Source organism: Eubalaena glacialis, chromosome X (genome assembly GCF_028564815.1).
Source record: "Eubalaena glacialis isolate mEubGla1 chromosome X, mEubGla1.1.hap2.+ XY, whole genome shotgun sequence".
Classification (NCBI taxonomy): Eukaryota; Metazoa; Chordata; class Mammalia; order Artiodactyla; family Balaenidae; genus Eubalaena; species Eubalaena glacialis.
Genome location: NC_083736.1, coordinates 44,059,430 through 44,077,306, shown reverse-complemented (window position 1 = coordinate 44,077,306; position 17,877 = coordinate 44,059,430). Strand labels below are relative to the sequence as shown.

The 17,877-nt window shown below is 50.0% G+C and overlaps 2 protein-coding genes and 1 long non-coding RNA gene across 5 annotated transcripts; 1 reads left to right on the top strand and 2 right to left on the bottom strand.

Moving 5' to 3' along the window:
• Nucleotides 1-2,314: 2,314 nt before the first annotated feature.
• EBP (EBP cholestenol delta-isomerase) lies at nt 2,315-6,351 on the bottom strand. 2 transcript variants are annotated; one of them, XM_061178420.1, is made up of 5 exons: nt 6,254-6,351; nt 5,000-5,363; nt 3,649-3,685; nt 3,393-3,523; nt 2,315-2,767 (listed from the first exon to the last, which is right to left on the bottom strand). In XM_061178420.1, exons 2-5 carry the CDS (start codon nt 5,298-5,300, stop codon nt 2,544-2,546), a joined length of 693 nt encoding a protein of 230 aa, XP_061034403.1. In that variant the 5' UTR covers nt 5,301-5,363; nt 6,254-6,351; the 3' UTR covers nt 2,315-2,543. The 2 variants fall into 2 exon arrangements, with proteins under 2 accessions (XP_061034403.1, XP_061034404.1); XM_061178421.1 differs by having other exon boundaries at nt 5,000-5,311; nt 6,254-6,349.
• Nucleotides 5,711-15,241, top strand: LOC133082033 (uncharacterized). Of its 2 annotated transcripts, none has more exons than XR_009698902.1 (3): nt 5,711-5,783; nt 7,847-7,913; nt 14,972-15,241. It is a non-coding gene; the product is annotated as an uncharacterized LOC133082033 (long non-coding RNA). The 2 variants fall into 2 exon arrangements; XR_009698901.1 differs by having other exon boundaries at nt 5,779-6,099.
• PORCN (porcupine O-acyltransferase) lies at nt 7,385-17,347 on the bottom strand. The gene is made up of 13 exons (XM_061178419.1): nt 17,233-17,347; nt 16,394-16,566; nt 14,961-15,153; nt 14,593-14,636; nt 14,026-14,207; nt 13,814-13,944; nt 12,220-12,345; nt 11,959-12,059; nt 11,191-11,267; nt 11,034-11,097; nt 10,819-10,904; nt 9,682-9,792; nt 7,385-7,765 (listed from the first exon to the last, which is right to left on the bottom strand). Exons 2-13 carry the CDS (start codon nt 16,527-16,529, stop codon nt 7,664-7,666), a joined length of 1,353 nt encoding a protein of 450 aa, XP_061034402.1. The 5' UTR covers nt 16,530-16,566; nt 17,233-17,347; the 3' UTR covers nt 7,385-7,663.
• Between the last annotated feature and the right edge of the window lie 530 nt (nt 17,348-17,877).

The window sequence follows — 17,877 nt, the reverse complement described above, 5'->3', positions numbered from 1 at the left end:
GCTTAGAGATGATGTCATCTATTTCAAACGCCTGTGCTCCTCACTTCAAATGAATCCGCTGAACGGAAGAATAATCCTTTTTCCAGAATCTTTTAAAAAATAGTTTACACGTTGTGAAAATTCATGGAGCTGTACATTTATGATTTTTGCAGTTTCTGCCCGCATGTTATACTTCAATAAGTAATTTACCCAAAAAAGCCATTTGTATGCTCTCTGGAGGTCCTAGCTTTTTAAAGTTTGCCTTTGTTTTTTATTGAATCCTTACAACACGTTGAGATCGGTCCTGTTATTAAATGGTGTGTGTCCACCAAATATCAGCTGAATACTGGACATAGCTTAGACTCCTTTGAGAAACTTTATGTACCACAAAACGCAAAAAGGCATTCTCCTCACTTTACTGTATAACATCTATATGGTTTGGACAAAATACAGGCTGCCCTTACAGATGTAATTTCTCACAAAGGAGTCCTGTAAGTTACCTGGACTCCAGCTGTTGCTGCAGTATTGTATGGATGCTACTCTTAACGTAACCTTTTTAGAGAAGTCTGCAATTCTAAAACACTTTTGTGGCACTGCTGGATTTTCTGATGGAAACAGGGAGTTTGAAAGTCTATTTCTCATTAAAATTACCATAGGGTGGAATGAGCAAAACATTAGCCTAGAGCTTGGAGTTTTATCCTGTGGGCCCTGGAGCACAGGTCTTAGATGGGGGTATGATGTGATCAGATGTCCCTGTCTTGGTTGTGGAGAGAGCCCTGGAAGGAAAGATACTGGAAGCAAGGAATTCAAAAAGGAGGTCCTTGCCATAGTGCTGGGGAGGACTTTCTCTTTCATTTGTTCATTGTTCCATTCAACAAAGTGTATGCCAGATAGTCTAAATATATTAATTCCTTTAATCTGCATAAAACCCCTATGAGATAGGTACTATTATTATCAGCATTTTACAGATGAAAGCACTGAATGAAAGGGGAAAACATGCTCTAGACCAAAGGGATAGTAAGTGGCACAGAGAGCAGACAGTGCAATGGACGGAAGGTGGGGCTGTGCCTGGTGTGTCTGAGGAAGAGCACGGAGGCCAGCATGCCTTAAGTAAACCATGAGGTAAGTGATGGATCTGAGGTGAGAAAGTGAAGCACGGCTTTGGCCTTAACAGTGAGGCATTTCTCAAAAGCTACACTGTAGGCTCGAGCGGAACCAGGATTTAAACTGAAGTCCTGCTCTGCACAGGTTACCTGGAGCCAGTCTCCAGGTATCTGCAGTTTTATTATTCATTCTTTGTCATCTCCTCAAAATTCCTCAAGTACCCATTTGTTTTATGACTGAAGGTCTATGAGGTTAATGACAGGGAGTGCAGGATGAGTGATGGGGGTCTGTAGGGTGAAGAGTATCTGTGGGTACATGATAGGTGGTCTGTGGGGTTGAGTGATAGGATATGGGGTAAGTGATGGAAGATCTGTGGGGTAATTGGGGATCTATAGGGTGAGTGATGGGGTATGTAAGGTAAGTGATGGATTCTGCAGGGTGAGTTATGGGGAGTTTATAGGGTGGTGATAGGGGATCTGTATGGTGAGTGATAAGAGGCCTATGGGGTAAATGATAGGGGGTTTGTGGGGAGAGTGAGAGGGTTTGTGTGACACATGATAGGGAGTCTATGAGGTGAGTCTTGGAGTTGTACGTGATGGGAGGTCTGTTGGGGCGAGTGATGGGGTCTGTGGTGTGAGTGACAGAGGTCTGTGAGGTGAATGATGGTCTGTCTATGGAGCAAATGAAAGGCTGTGGGGAGAGTGATGGGTATCTTAGTTGTTAATGATGGAGTATGTGGTGTGAGTGATGGGAGGGTGGTGGAGTGAGTTTTGTGGGGTCTCTGGTGTGAGTGATGGGATCGTTAGGGTAGTGATGGGGGTCTTTGGAGTGAGTAATGAGGGATCTATGGAGTTAGTGATGGGGTAGTTGTGGGGTACCTGATCAGGAGACAAGAGGTTGAGTAAACTGAAGAACTTGGATTTGGAAAATTCTCAGCCTGTCCATATTGCAAAAAGAGAGGTGTGTTCCAGAGAGAACGCCAAGGGTGTGGGTGGATGATCACGCCTTAAAAGAGCTGACAGGTGTGATTCATGGATCTAATCAGCCATCAGAGGAATCTGTAGGGTCAGTGATGGGGATTTGTGAGGTCATAGATTCGAGGTCTACATGATGATGATGGCAGTCTATGGCTGAGAGAATGGTGGTCTGTGGAATGAGTGCTGGAGGGGTCTATGGGGTCAGTCATGGGGCATCTCTGGGGTTAGTCATTAAAGATCTCTCAGTATAGGGTCAAGATCTTTATTTTCTGATTTAAAAAAATTGTCCCCATCACAGACTTCCAAGGTTCTCTTGTACCTTTGTAGCTCCACACAGCTCCTTTCTTCCCCCTGTCCACCCATCAGCCTGAGTTTGACAGATCAATTCGATTTGTCCTTCCAACCTGTGAGAGCAAGGATTGGAATCTTCTGGCAGGTGGAGAGTTCCTCAATAGCCAGTGTTCAAGCCCAGTTCATCACTCATTAGTTCTGCTTGCCCTTGGCTTTTGTGGCTTTGGCGTCCAGCGTGCTCTGGGCACGAGCAAGTTGCTTTATAGAATCAAGCACGAGGATTCCGGGCAGCACCAGCCACAGGGCGTTCAAGAAGACAAAGTAAAACCAGAAGTAGAGCGGGTGGCCCAGCTCCCCATGCTGGAATCCCTCACGGTGCTCTGTCAGGAAATATAGCACATCCCCGTATATCTGACCTGTGGGAGATAGAAAGGGAAGAAGGAAATCCTGTAAGGAGGGGGAACAATTCCAAGCCATTTTCCAAGTCATCAGAGCTCAGGATTCCCAAATTCAGAGACATAAGAGTTCTGCAATCATACGGCTGAGGATTTGAGAAAACAGAAAAGTGAGATTTCCAGAAATCAGAAGCTGAGACTTTCTGAACTCAGGAGAGTTCATATCTCTAGAATTTAAGGAAGCTCAAAATTCTTTCATTCAAGACAGCTCAGGATTCCAGGACTAAAGAGAACTCACATTTCCAGAAAGTTAACAAAGTAAGAACATAAGAGGACTGAATCTCAGATGAAGGAAACTCAGAATCTTGATCCTGGAGGATCCGGGGGCTTCCCACCATCATGGGCCACCTCATGTAACCGTAACCTTCATGGGAGACTTTGTGATGGAGTGGGAGGAGAAATGAACCCGCCTCGCTTGAGAATGCAGGCCAAGAGGGGCGTGGCTGTTCCAGAACCTCAGGGAGTTTGTCATTCAGTCTGACTCAGCCCTGGATGGGCACACTGAGAGGTCCCACCCGCAGGGATGCCCCATGTCTGTGGATCCCCCATCAAGCCCTCAAGCACCCAGTGTGGGCCCTCTCCTCACCCACAGAGACCACAAGCTGTAGGACAAAGCGGAGGGGCTGCTGGCGGAGAAAGGCGATCACCACCCATAGGCTGAGTGGTCCCCACAAGCAAGCTGTGATGGTCTCCATGCATATCATGAAGCTATCATTCCTGCAAGAGAAAGGATTGGGGGGCACTGGCATCACTGTGCTCTCCCCACAAGGCACCCCATTAGTGGTCCCTGACTCACCACCCCTCCAAAACACAGGTCTCCCTTGACAGAGGCAAACACTTACAGGATGTATCGGCTGTCTCCCTTGGCATACTCTTTCCCTGAAGAAGACAAGAGACATACATGAAGAATATCAGCAGGAAAAGGAACTCAGACTAACTTCCCCATGCCTCAGTTTCCTCATCTGTGAAATGGGGTAGTTGTTTGGACTCTAGGGTTAATATATGTATACAAGATAATGTGTGCAAACCTGACACAGAACAATAAGTGTTGCTGTGATTGTCTGGTATTCAATAAATGTTTGTGGAATAAAATGAGGCAGGTGTAAATGATGGAGTGAGGGACGTAGCCAATGAGTGAGTGACAGCGAGACAGAGAGAGAGAAGGTGAACAGATGAGTAAATGAAAGAGTGAGCAGAGAATCAAGAAAAAGATCACCCAATGTAAAAATAGGAGACTGGAATAGGTTTTTCACAAAAGAGGATTTCCAAATGGTCAGTAAACACATGAAAGCTACTCAAACTTTTGTTAGTCATTAAGGGAAAGCAAATTAAAACCATAATGAGATATCACCCACATCCACTGGAAGGACTAAAATTTAAGAAACACCTGACCATACCAAGTGTCAGTGAGGATGTGGGAAACTAGAACTCTCATATACTGCTGGTGGGAATATAAAATGGTGCAGCCATTTTTTTTTTTTTTTTTGGTGCAGCCATTCTTGAAAAGTCTGGCAGTTTTTCATAAAGGTAAACACACATCTACCATGTGACCCAGCCATTCCACTCCTCCATATTTACCCAAGAGAAATGAAAGCAGATCTCCACACGGAGACTTGCAGAAGAATGTTCTAGCAGATTTATGCTTGAGGCCAAAAAGGAGTATTGTTTGTAACAGCAAAATATTGGTGGAAAATGCTATCAATACTGGAAAAGTCAAATAGTTCTGTAAGTGTCCTCATTTAAAAAAAGCAAAGTTCAGAAGTGTACATAGCATGTTACCATTTACACAAAAGAAAAAATAAAAATGATGATGATGATAATAAAGTTATATGGCATCTATTATCTGCCAAACACTGTTTTAAGTGTCTTACATATATTTGGATATGACTTATTATCCCTCTTTTACAATTGAGCAAACTGAGGCTTATGTGTGTAATTTATGTGTAAAACCCTGAAAAGAAACATATGCAATTATTTGGGGAAACCTGGTGGATAGAAGGCAGATTTTCACTGCATACCTCTTTAAATTGTTTAGTTTTGGATCCATGTGAATATATATGCAACAAAAAGTTAAATAAATTTAAAAATTTTATTTAAAATGAATGGAAAAGAGTTGGTGGGTGGGTAAACATCTAAGCCAATCCCTGCCCAGGAAATTCCCTTCCACAGCACACTGAAGAACTCAGGACTCACAGAGTTGAGACAAGATGGCTTGGTCTCCGAGAAGGTCCTCGTGGTAGAGGCTGAACCAGCCCTCAATCACCAAGTGAATGAACCCACACACTGCAAACCAGCACAGGGACAGTCTCCGCCAAGTCCCCAGTGGGATGACCGCAGCATGACCTGACAACAGCCATGTGGTCACAACTAAGACCCCAGAGATGGAGAAGAGGCCAGCCAGGAGATGCCAGGTGGGGCAGTCATTAGGCACAAAGTTGTCCAGCCTCAGGTGCCGGGGCCAGTATGGGTGCATGGGGCTGGCATTGGTGGTCATGTCTTTGTAGGCTGATGGAGGTGTGTGGATATGTAGAAAGGAGAATAAAAGGAAAGGAAAAACCTGAACAAATAGAAAGCACATAATAAGATCATAAAATCAAATCCAAATAGTTTATTGTGACAAGAAATGTAAATGGACTCAATTAACCAATTAATACAGACACGATTAAAATAATCTAATTATTTACTGTTTTAAAAAACATGACTATAAGGCCACAGAAAGACTGAAAGCTTGTTCCAGCCCTCCGGGAGCCATAGGATGCGGTAGACACAGGAACTAGAACAGGTCCCAGCCCTCATTGGTCAGTTTGCTGGGGAAGATAGGAACCAGGCCTAGTCTCTGCCCTCATTGGTCACAGTCTGGTGGGCAGACACAAGAATCAGACTAGGTCCCAGCCCTCATTGGTCACGCTTTGGTGGGGGAGCCACCTGATCCCCGCCCTCAGGGGTCACAGTCGGCTGGGGGAGACACAACGACCAGGTAAGGTCCCATTTGCAGGGGTCACTGTCTTGCATCATGCAACGGAAAGCTATTACCCTCCCCGTAGTCCTGGAAACTGCAGGACAGAAGAGAGAAGACTAATCAGAACGACGACCCTCAGGTTCAGTGTGTGGGACTGCCCGACCCGTCCCGAAATTGCGCAGCCTGCGGCTAACCTGCAACAAAGAGGAGCCTTGCGCGGGGCGCTAAAGAGAAAAAGGAGGGTCAAATACAGAGACCACCAATCAGAACTAGAACCCTCTAGTTCAGCTGCCCAATGAGAAGGCGGATCTTCTGTCGTCCGGACGACCGCGCGGTAGCCGGGGGTCCTGCGCAGGCGCGTGGGGGTGGCGGGGGTGGTGGGACGGCGCGGGGGGAAGGGTAGGGTCTCGCGCAGGCGCGCCGAGGGCTGGCCGTTTAGCAATTGAGAACTAAGGGATGGAGTGGCAGGCCAGGCGGAGGGCACTCACCCAGCAGCGCGGCTGCAGCGGCCTCTCCCACCGGCTCCGGGGTCTCTCTAGGATCGCTCGCTGGCTCCGAAATATCCCTAGTTCAAACCCAACCCCTCACAGGTTCCGCCTTACGGAACTGGCCAATGGAGGGGGTGGGAAGGAGGCCAGTGCCGCTCCCAACCAATAGTAATTCTCTGTGCCGCCGACCCCGCCCTCACGCGTTGGTACCATTTTCGCTGTTGGTTGAGACCCAGTCAGGCGTGGAAGAGGCTGGGAGGGCCAAGGTTGGTGGGCGTTTTCGGCGGAAGCCAACCTGCCGCGAGTCGCGGCTTCAGTTTCCTATCCCCTTATCAATCACATCGGAAATTGGGTGTTTCTGTGCTGTTGAATCAGCATTGCGTTGTGTCCTCTCACCTTTGCCCTCATTTTCAAAGGCAGAGCAACGAAATCTTTTCCCAGACCAACCTTCAATCCTAATCCCCGAAAGGGCTAGGAAGCTGTTAATACAACAGGCAGATCAAATCCTACACGCTGCCTCTGACTCTCCCTCAGGCCATCTTCACCTCTCCCGACTTCAAGTCAGAAGAACCAATCAAAACCCAGGCCCTTCGGCCTTGTTGGCCAATTGGCATGGAGACCCTCAATCTCCCCCTGCCAACTCTAAAGAACCAATCAGAACTCCATAACTGTAACCCAGTGGGCACCAGACTAAGTCAGTATCCAGATCCAACCCAGGCCTCCTATCCAATTAGAACCCACACCCTTCAGTCCTAAGGACCAATAATCATCAACTCCTCATCAGTCTTTCCCTCCTCTGTCCCAGTCAGAGCAACCAAACCGAATGGGGATCCCTCAGTTTTTCCAGCCAATTAGTATCAGGCCTCCCCTACATCCAAGTATCCAATCTGTTCTGGCCCCACTCAAATCAAGCAGTGCTATCCTCAGGCTCATCATCCAATCATGAATGATAATAAATTAACCATGAACCAATCACAACCTCCCTCTTCATGGTTTCTAGCTTCCAAACCTTTATCCATGCTGTGCCTCCTTCCTCACTCACTTCTATTCCCCACTGAGCAGTGAAGAGTGAGCCTTTTGTATACTTCCTACTTTTATTTGATAATAACAAACTGTATATAAAAAGGGACAAGGAAGGCGGGGAGGCCCTGGATCTCCCCCTCTCTGCTTCCCCAAGCATCCCCCGCCCCTAGGCCCCAGCAGGGACCACTCCCTTCCCGCCTTGTGGTGGGGTGGGGATTGACAGGCATGGAAATGGTGTGTGTGTGTGTGTGTGTGTGTATGGGTGTTGGGGGGGTCAAGGATGGAGAGAGGGTCAAGAATTAGAGAGAGGGCCTTCCCTCATCCCCCATCAGAGCTGGCACCCTGAGGAGGGGTCTTGAGAGAGTTGTGAGGGTCCACAGATGTGCCTCAGCCTATGAGACGGTAGAAGATCCAGCATCCAAAAGTGACCCAGTGACTGGCCCAGCTGAGCTCTGACCATTTGTGGACAGTGTATGCCATGCCATAGCCCTGTGGGAGAGAAAGCGGTGATGGTCGGTCCCACTCAGCAAGAACAAAGAAGGTCTCAGGAAAACCTATCCTTTGCTCAAGGACGTTTCTGTGACTCCACTGCAACCCTGAGTGAGGCCCCAGAGAAGAGATTGGGTACATATGAAAGGTAAGCAGATTTAGTTTTTTTCTTTTGTATTTTCTTCTCTTTCAAAAATTTAAAAAACAAGACAAGGCAGTCCCACTCTCTGACCTGTACTCTCCCTTATATATAAAGAGCTCCTAGAAATTGATTTTTTAAAAAGACAAAAATTAGCAAAGGAGGTGAGTAGGCCATTTTCAGTAAGGGAAAAAAAAAAAACCCAAATGGCTCTTAAATATACGAAAAGATACTCAGCCTCACTCATCATCTTCCTCCACTCAAACTGGCAAACATATCCATGAGGTCTGAGAGGCACTCTGTTGTCGGGGCATCAAGCACGATCACACACTGCTGGTGGGAGGGCAAAAAGGTAACTTCTCCATTGCTGTCAAGACTAGATCCTACAGCTCTGTCTGCACCTATGTGAATCCACATGGATGTGAGGGTATTACTTGCTGCAGCACCACTTACCATAGGAAAAGAGTGGGAATCACCTGGGTGTCCACCAATAAGGGACAAACTACATTGTGTCACAATGGAAAAAATGAACGAGGACACTCTATGTCTTCATGTGGAAGGTTTTCAGGAATTATGTGAAAAAAGCAACATGCAGCACAGTGTCATTCATGTGTTACCTTTAGGGTAAAAAGCAGGGGGGAGGGAATTAAAATATATTTTTATATCTGCTTATTATGCTTCAATTTTAGAAGGATAGTTTAATAAAATGAATAAAAGTGGTTACCTGTAAGAGGGTGGGGGTAAGACGGCAGGAATAAGACTTTCCCCCGAATATCTTGAATACTGTTTGGTTTTTCAACCACGTGATATGCATTAACTTTTTTTTTTTGGTCATGCCGCGTGGCTTGAGGGATCTTAGTTCCCCGACCAGGGATTGAACCCTGGCCCCCGCAGTGAAAGCGCCGAGTCCTAACCACTGGACAGCCAGGGAATTCCCTTAGTTAAATTTTTAATTGAAAATAAAACTTTATATTATTATATATTTTGTCATTAAAAACAATTTTAAGTTTTTTATTCAGGTTGAATGTGCAAAATCTGGGTTTTGCTTCTTTTTAAATAAAATTTTTGTTTTATTTTTATTAAAACTTTAAATAGTTAATTCAGGGTATTCCCTGGCCGTGCAGTGGTTAGGACTCGGTGCTTTCACTGTGGGGGCCAGGGTTCAATCCCTGGTCGGGGAACTAAGATCCTGAAAGCCGCCCGGCATGGCCAAAAAAAAAAAAAAGAAAAAAAATGAACTAAGAGAGAAGCTAAACCGGGATCCTGCTAGTGCCATATGAATAAACATTATTTTGAAATTGTTTTTCATTTAAAAAGGAGTAAAACCTGGAATGTGCACACTCCACCTGCATAAAACTAGTATATACATTTTAACATACACTTTTTAAGTAGAATCCAGGATTTGCACAATCAATGTAAGTAAAACTATTTTTTTAACAAATTAAATAAAGAAATCTTGCGAATTCTACCTAAACAAAAATATGATGAAATAATTAACTTTTAAAAAAGTGAAACCTGGATTTTGCACTCCATCTCTAGAAAATAAATCTTATAAGTAAAATAAATGTATTTTGCACACTTCACCCAAGTAAAAGACCCAACAGTATGAATCAACCAGAGGGACAATGGGACAGAAGGATGGTGGAGCAGTGGCTACACAAGCTGGAGACAGATGACACAAGGTTCCCATGCCTTGGCCTCCCCACCTTTGTCCTCATGGTTCCCATGAACAGGTAGCACATCCCTGGGTAAGCCCCAGCCCAGGGCCCCACCTCACCTGCTCCTCTGTGGTGTCGTCCACATCAACATCGAACAGGGAGCCCAGGTAGGCCAGGTGGAAGATGGCCAGGGCCCCAAAGAGCAGGTTTAAGGCTCGCACCCCCAGGCCCTGTGGGGGACAGATGGATATGCTTGGCAGCTGGACCTAATCACCATCCCCCAGCCCCACTTGGGCAGGGGCACACAGGGAAACGCACAAGGCACAGGAATGAGGATGTCCAGGGCACCCACCCCCAGGGTAGGAAAGAGATCGTTCTGATCCTCCTATGGGAGCTCAAGGGGTATCCAAGGATGAGGGTACTGTTAGCATGAGAGCGTCCAGGTTGGGGGAGATGTGAGTATTCAGGCAGAGGAGGAAGAATGGTGGGTGGGGCTTTGAGCTGGGGGTTTACGGTGATAAACATTGGTTGTCGGGTGGGAGGCAAATCTGAAATTCTCCATACTTCTTGTTGCAAAAAGAATGAGAAAAAAAAAAAAGACTCAAACGAAAGCAAATCCCCACTGTGACCTACAGGGCCCACCTCTCCCCCTCTCACTCACTCTGCTCAAGCCATACCGGCCTCCTCGCTGTTCCTCAAATATTCCAGGGCCTCTCCCATCTCAGGGCCTTTACTCTGGTTGTTCCCTTTGCCTGGAATGCTTCCCTCCCTCACCTCCTTCAGTTAAAGAACTCAAAAGTCACCTCCCCATTTAAACTTGAAACCACTCAGCCCCTGATACTTCCCTTTCTCTTTCTCTTATGTATTTTCTCCTTGGCACTAATCACAATCTAACAAACTATTATACTTTACTTATTTTATATTTACTGTCTCCCCTGTTAAAATGTTTGTCCCAGAGGGCTGGAACTTTGGTCTGTTTTGTTCACCACTGTGTCTCCAGCACCTAGAACAGTGCCTGATACCAGCAGGTGCTCAACAGATGTTCACTGGGGAAAATAAACGCTAGGTGGGTATATAGCAGTCGCTTGATAAATGTTCGTTAGATAAATGGATGCCAGTGAATAGAGGTGAGGTTATGGGGGTGGTTCGGGCACTGGAAGAGGAAGCTGGGCACCCTGAGACAGATATAAGATGGAGGCAGAAGTCATTTTTGAGGGGGAGAGTTGGACACAAGGCTGCCTAGGCTGAACCCTCACCAAGCGATGCTGGTGTGAACAGTCTGGTGGGCACCGTTTCGACAAGATGCAGGCACTGAGGATCCGAGCCAGGCGCTTTCGGAGGACTAGGGCAGATGCGGGGCGGGGGAGAGGTAAGGGCGTCAGGTTAGCCTCAGGCGACCAGCCTGGTCGCTGGTGGTTCCAGCCCGCCACCAACCTTCCATCCCATCTACTGGGCTGGGTTCCGCCCTCACCGTGCTCCACGTAAGTGATAAACGCCAGGGACAGCAGCACCGCAGCCAGGTGGAAGCTGAAGCCCTGGGGTGGGGGTGGGGGGCAATGAGGTGAGTGACGAGGAGGCCCTTCCACCCCCATCCAGCTACCACCCTGGTCCCGCTCTGCCCTGCTCACGTGCAGGAGGGCGCTGGCTGCGTAGGTGACCAGCACAGCTGAGAAGGTCCCCAGGCGGAGAGCATTCTTGAAAACATCTGCAGGGGGGAGATGTGGGGCAAGAGTCTCCTGAGATACCAGGGTCCTGGTACAACCTAAGTCAGCCCATGGCCCTCCTCTGCTCAGACCCATGCTCTGAGATCTCTCTCAGAGAAAAAGCCAAAGTCCTCCCCGTGACCAGAAAGGCCCTACAGAACCAGGCCCTGTAACCTCTCCGACCTCACCTCCTGCCACCGGTCCCCTCGCTCACTCTGATCCCACCACACTGGTCTCCTCACTGTTTTTCAAATGTGCCAGGTATGCGCCTGCCTCAGGGCCTTTGCACTTGCTGTTCCTTCCATGTGTTAAATTCCTCCCCTACATGTTTGCATTGATTGCTCTCTCACCTTCTTCCGGTATTTGCTCAAATGTTAGCTCCTCAGTGAGACTTGCTCTGGATGATGTATTTAAAATTGCATCTACCCCTACTCACACACTCCTAACACTCCCAGATCATCTTTACCTGCTTTATTTATTTATTTTTTTACCATAGCACTTATCACTACCTGAACTATTGTGTATTTTATTTTTATTATTATACTGCTACCCCCACAAAAATGTCAACTCCACAAGGGCAGGGATTTGGGAGATTTTTTGGTCCCTACTATCTTCAGCTTGTTGTATGAATGTGTGAAAGGGGTGTGGGTTGAGGACTGCCAACTCTCTTGGAGTGGTGACTTGGTGACTCACAGTTATTTAGCCAATAAGACATGGGCAGGTTCCAGCTTGTGACAACTTCCACCATGGACCGGGGCAGCTCCACGTTCAGTGGCTTAGAGACTGTCAGGTCCCTACGGGCAAAAGAGACACGCAAACTCATTTGGGATTTCAACCCACCTGATGGCCACACTTCTGTTCTTGGCTGTTCCCTCCCCCGGGAACACCCCCCTCCTCCCTGCAGCTCCTCTAGGCAACACCCTGTGGGAGATGGGGCTCCCCAGCCCTCCCCACCATTCCAGGTGATCCTTCTCCTCGGTGAAGCCAGCCCCCGCCAACGTGGCCGTGGCCTCGGACAGAAAGCCCACAAAATAGTTGCTGAAGTGGAAGGAGACAGTGCTCTCATAGGCTCGCAGCCACCTGCGGGAAAGGAGCCAGGGAGAGAGAGGCATCACGCCCAGGCCCCAGCATGACACCCCACCATGTGCCAGCATCCCTGGCCCCTCTCTGTAGACTCACCTTACCATGGTGCCCCTAGGGGTCAGGAAGGCAGCAGAGAAGAAAGGAAAGAGAGTCAGAGAGGCCCTGGAGGCTGGCCTGAGTTGTTCATCAACAAGACAGACAAATATGGCGGCAAAAGAGGTGCGCTGTGATAGTCCCACACATCTATCCATCCGTACACCATCAGTTAGTTTCAGGTAGCTCAAATGGATGTGTGAGCTGCCCTATAATATGACACGGTCCTGCAGCTTCACGTGGCCAGACATCCAGACCCAGGGACTGTTAGAGGCTGACCTCACAGCCACATGGCCAGACACACATACTATCAGACTCCGAGCTCTCTGACCTGATTCGGTGACCATAAGCTACCCGGAAGTCCTTTAGTTAGGCACAGAGACCATCAAGCACCCTGTTATGCATGCACACACAGTTCTGCACTCAGATAGTCATCCTGTCAGTTGTACAATCAGACACGGTCAAAGACAGGCAGCATCTTACACGGGAAAAAGCGTAGGTTCTGGATTCAGGCCTGGGATTAGTGCCTGGCTGCTTAGTTGGGTGACACTGGGCAAGTCATTCCACCCTTCAGAGCCTCATTCAGCATCAGACACAATCAGCGGCCAATGAGTAGGGGAGAAGGTCACACAGTCAAATAGCTGGATGAAATCCTAGTCACACCAGGGGTGGATGGTCGGTTCTGCCTCTCAGCTAGACAATACCAAGGAGCCAGAGAAGGCAGACCCACAGGCAGAATCCATCACAGACATGCGCACGACACGCGACAGTCAGACCCATTCCCAGCCAGGGTTACAGACAAGCCAGATTTATCCTATCCAGTGACAGCCACATACTCCCATTGTGGACAACCACCCAGCCAGACAGCCAGAACTCCAGTCCCACACAGGAGTCCCTGGCTGATAGGTAAACAACCTATACAAACCCCTAGCTAGAGTCACAGACAGGTCAGTGTCACCAACCAACACATACTTGTGGCTCCCCATTGCAGTCACATAACTTGCTTCTGGTGGTGAAATAGCAGAACAGACGGACAGCCAGGCACAGTATGTGACGGAGTATCCATTGTACACGGAGTCATACGGCCAATCTTGGTCAAACCACAGCCACAGACACTCAGTCTCTGTCTAGTCACTGGGTGGATGGTCAGACAGTCTCAGACTCACAGGACCGATCAGTCACAGACTGTGCACCCACCCCCATTCAGCCCCACTCGCCCTCAGCACCTGCCCTCATTTACCTGGCTTTGCGTTTCTTGCTGTAGTAACAGAAGACAGACAGAAGCATTAAGAGACAACTCAGAGCTGGGGAGACCCCAGGTCCCTCCCCAACCCCCTCACTGCTGGGCAGAGGCCTCGAAGGCTGTGCTCACTTGCGAAGGAGGCGGTCACCATCAAGGGGGATGAAGTACGGGAAGAGGTAGGGGCCCACACAGGTGGACAGCACAAGGCACAGCAGGGCCAGCGCCAGACTCCGGGCCACCTTCTGCAGCCATCGGCGGCTCTGTGGGGACCAAGGCTCCATGAACACTGCCCCATGGTGGCTTCCCATGGTCCCTGCCCACCCGTCCACCCAGGACCTCACCAGCGGGCGGCCTTGGACGGCCTGTAGGTAGCTGTGGAAGGATATCCAGGGCCCAAAGACGATGGTGCCCACGAAGTAGAGGTAGCCCATGAACTCCACGGGCGAGGGCACTGCACCCACCTCACCCCGGTCCAGGTCGAAGCCCAGAGACACCGCCTTCATGGCCACAATCATCTGGGCCCCTAGGTGTGGTGCCCATGGTCAAGTGGATGAGCAGAGAGCAGGTCAGCATGGGGGGATGGGGAACACCAGGTGAGAGGCGGTAAGAAAGAAGAGCAAGTGTGGAGAGGTGGGCATGGGGCCAGACAGGCAGTTGAGCAGGTAGGCCCAGGACTGGCAGATGTCCTGACTCAAGAGAGTCAGGCATGGACATGAGATGGGACAGACAGATGGGGAAGAGACATGGTAGAGAGAAACACAGATGTAAGGGGAATCTAAGGGCTGCGTGTCCAGTGGGCTAGGCAGATGAGGGAGAAAAGTGGGGAAGGAAAGACAGGGTGGGGGGAGTTAGGAGATGTGGAGTGGGGCTGGAGGGCTGGGGCAGGGGAGAGGGCCAGGGCTGCCTACCTCTCATCTTGTGCCATGTCACGGTGTCCACCATGTGCATCTCACTGAGGAAAAAGGTGGTGGTCTTGGCCCTATGACTCCCCTGGCCTCAGATACCACAAAGGGGGGAAACCAAGGTGCAGAGAGGGTATACCCTTCCCTGCCCTGCACAACCTCATGGAGGAATAGTTCTCCAGGGCTCCCTCCTCCAGGGGGAGCTCAAGTCCAGCCTGTTCTGTGTAGCCTTCGGAAAGAACAAGTCTCCCAGATTTCCACCCCCTCCAGAAACACCCCACGTCCTCCCTGTCCTGGACAGCCTCAGGAGGGGCGGCCTGGGGATCCCCCCGCCCTTCTGCTGACAGCGTGGGGATGAGGACATACACCCATACCCCATGAGTAGGTAGATGAGGATGGTGACGGAGAGGAAGACGCCGCGATGGGAGGAATGTCGGCAGAGGAACAGCACGAGGTAGCACAGGAGGCTGAGCAGCACGACCCAAACCATGTGCAGCTGGAAGAAGTGGTAGAGGCTGAAGAACCCGCCTGCCACGGTGCTTGCATGCTTCAGGTAGGATGGCAACCCTTTGGGTGAGAGAAAGAGAGAGAGAACAAGAAAGGGAATTAGAGCAGGGCTGGTAGAAGGGCAGCCTGGGCAGAGGACGTAGCTCAGGCAAAGGCTTAGAGGTTGGAACGTGGTGGGATTGCAGGGGGCCCAAAGCAGGTGTTGGGGAGCTGGGGAGGTGGCAGGGCTTGGGTTTAAAGAAAAGAGACATCTATAAAGGTCACTTTGGGAACCCTGGAGGAAATTTGAATAACTTATATTGAATAATATTATGGCATCAAGATTAAATTTCCTGAGGGGTGATGGTTGAGGCTATGGCTGTGGGGGGAAGATGTCTTTGTTCTTGGGGGACACACGCAAGAGGATTTGGGATGAAGTGTCAGCAGGTTATTCAAGTGATTCAGGAAGATGATAGAGAGATAGGCAGATGGACGGACGGATAGATAGGTAGATAGGTAGATAGATAGGTAGATAGGACGAGCTAATGTGGCAAGATGTTGACAGTTGGAGAATCGGGTGATGCATATATGGGTGTTCATTGTACTATTCTTTCAACTTAGCTTTTCAGTAACTTTGAAACTTTTCAAAATGATAAACCTGGGGAAAAAATAAAACATCCATTTAAAATTAAAGAACAAGAAAAAAGAAAGTGTAGAACTTCTGAATCTCAGATTTCCAAAATTCTCAGCATCCCATAGGAATCTCGGGTACTTGGGATCTTGTTGTTTGGATATAGGCTTGCCACGATTTGTGGAAATATTCCAGAATCCTAGAATCCAGAGACTTTATCATGCCTTGATTCCAGAAATCCAGAATGCCAGCATTTTGGAAGCCTGGAATGTGAGAATTTCAACTTGTCAGAATCCCCAAACTCTATAACACGGCACTTTGGGATACATGGTACTTTCCATAACCCTGTGACATCAGCATTTCAGAATCTTATAACCTTGGGATGTAGGCATTTCAGGATCCCAAGATCCAAGAACCTCAGCTTTCAACAGTCCCAGAACCCAGGGATACGGAAAGGTATGGCTTGGCATGGCAGGATGTGGCTTGGTGTGGTGTAGCATGGGGTGGCTGGGTTAGTAGGATGCGGTGTGGTAGAATGGCGCTTAGCCTGGTGGGCTGTGGTAGGCTGGACGTGTACGAGCCTGGCTTGGCTTGGCAAGATGTGGCAGGATAAAGTGGGGCTTGGTATGGATGAACGTGGCAGGTGTGATTTGGCCTGGCGTGGTGGCCCATGGTGTGGCAGGCACTTACCAAGCCTCCACAGGAGGCGGCAGACGAGGCAGATGGCAAGGAGCAGCCAGATCTGGTCAAGGCCCTGCTGGGCAGTAGGCAGGAGACAGCCCTGCAGCAGCTGCTGGAAAAATTCCTGGCGGCTGAAGGTGGCCATTGTGGACCCCCACGGATGGATGGACAGATGGATAGACCTGCCAAAGGGGGGACATAGAAGGAGCTTAGCTGGGATGTCCACGGGGCAGACGATGCTCAAGAGATGGACTTGAGCACTCAGATTTCAGTCTGGGGCTGTCCAACCCTTGTAGAGACAGGGTACTGGGGGGCTGGGGGAGGGTGTGAGTGTCAGGTACATCAGATTGAGCCGCCAGCTGTGTGTGGGGGGGTGTTCTGGGTGCACACACACAGCCCATGACCTGCGGTGAATGAAGGACCTGTGTTTCTTGTACGCTGGGAACAGTCCGGGTCCGATAGTGATTGAATGGTGTACATTCTAGGCCCGTATATCAAATTGGGGGGCTCCCTGGTTTCCGAGGTAGAGTCACTCAGTGTGGAGGGCAGAGAGGGAGATTCTGTGACACTTGGGGGCCGTGTGCATCTCTCCTTGAACGGATGTGGGGGGTGTCCTGTATCCCCCGCGCGCCCCATCCCACCCCCACCCGGCCTCTCCCGGCCGCCAACAAAGCCCTGCCCAGGCCCGGGGGCTGCAGGGAGGTGGAGGTAGTGGTAAGGGACACAGCAGAAGGGAGAGTTGGAAAGGTGATGGAGAGGGGGCCCTAGCACACGCGCTGCAGACCCGCAAGGGGAGGCCGGCTCAGGATGCGAGCGGGAGAGCCGCACGTGCACTACCGGCGACCTACCTGGCAGTAAGAAAGCTACGGTCCAGGGGGCCGGGGACGTACAGCCGCCGCCACCGTCGCCGCCTCCTCCGGGCAGCCTCCCCCGCAGGCCGCAAGGCCGGGACCAGCTGCGGCTCCCAGGGCGGCGCGGAGAGCGGGCCCTTTAAATCCCGGGGAGGCCCGGCCGGCCCGCTCGGCCAATAAGAGGACAGGAGCGGGGCGGGGACGGAGGAGGAGGGGAGCGGGAGGATTGAGGGAAGGAGGAGCGGGAGGTTGAGAGGAGCCGGGCGCGGGAGGACGTCGGCGCGTGGAACGTTGGATCCCGCACCTTTCCGACCTCTTGGTGTGCCAGTCCCTGAAGGGTCGCGTCGGGAGGTCTTCTGGCCGTCCAAGAACAAACTGTCCAAACGCCAAATTCCTAATCCTTGGAAGCCGAGATGGGAAAGATGGGGGAGGGAGGAGAGAAAGTCCGTTTCCCCAGCCTTCCGCCTCGCCCCCGAAACTGCCCACCCGCGCACGTCTTCGTGTCACTGTTGTGCTCCCTTTTCACAGATGGGAAAATAAACCGAGGTCTCTCCTTTCCCATCCTTTGAAGGAACTATGGGAATTTCCAACCCTCTCCAGCACCAGGGACCGGCCAGAAACACCAGTACTGACTGTCACCTA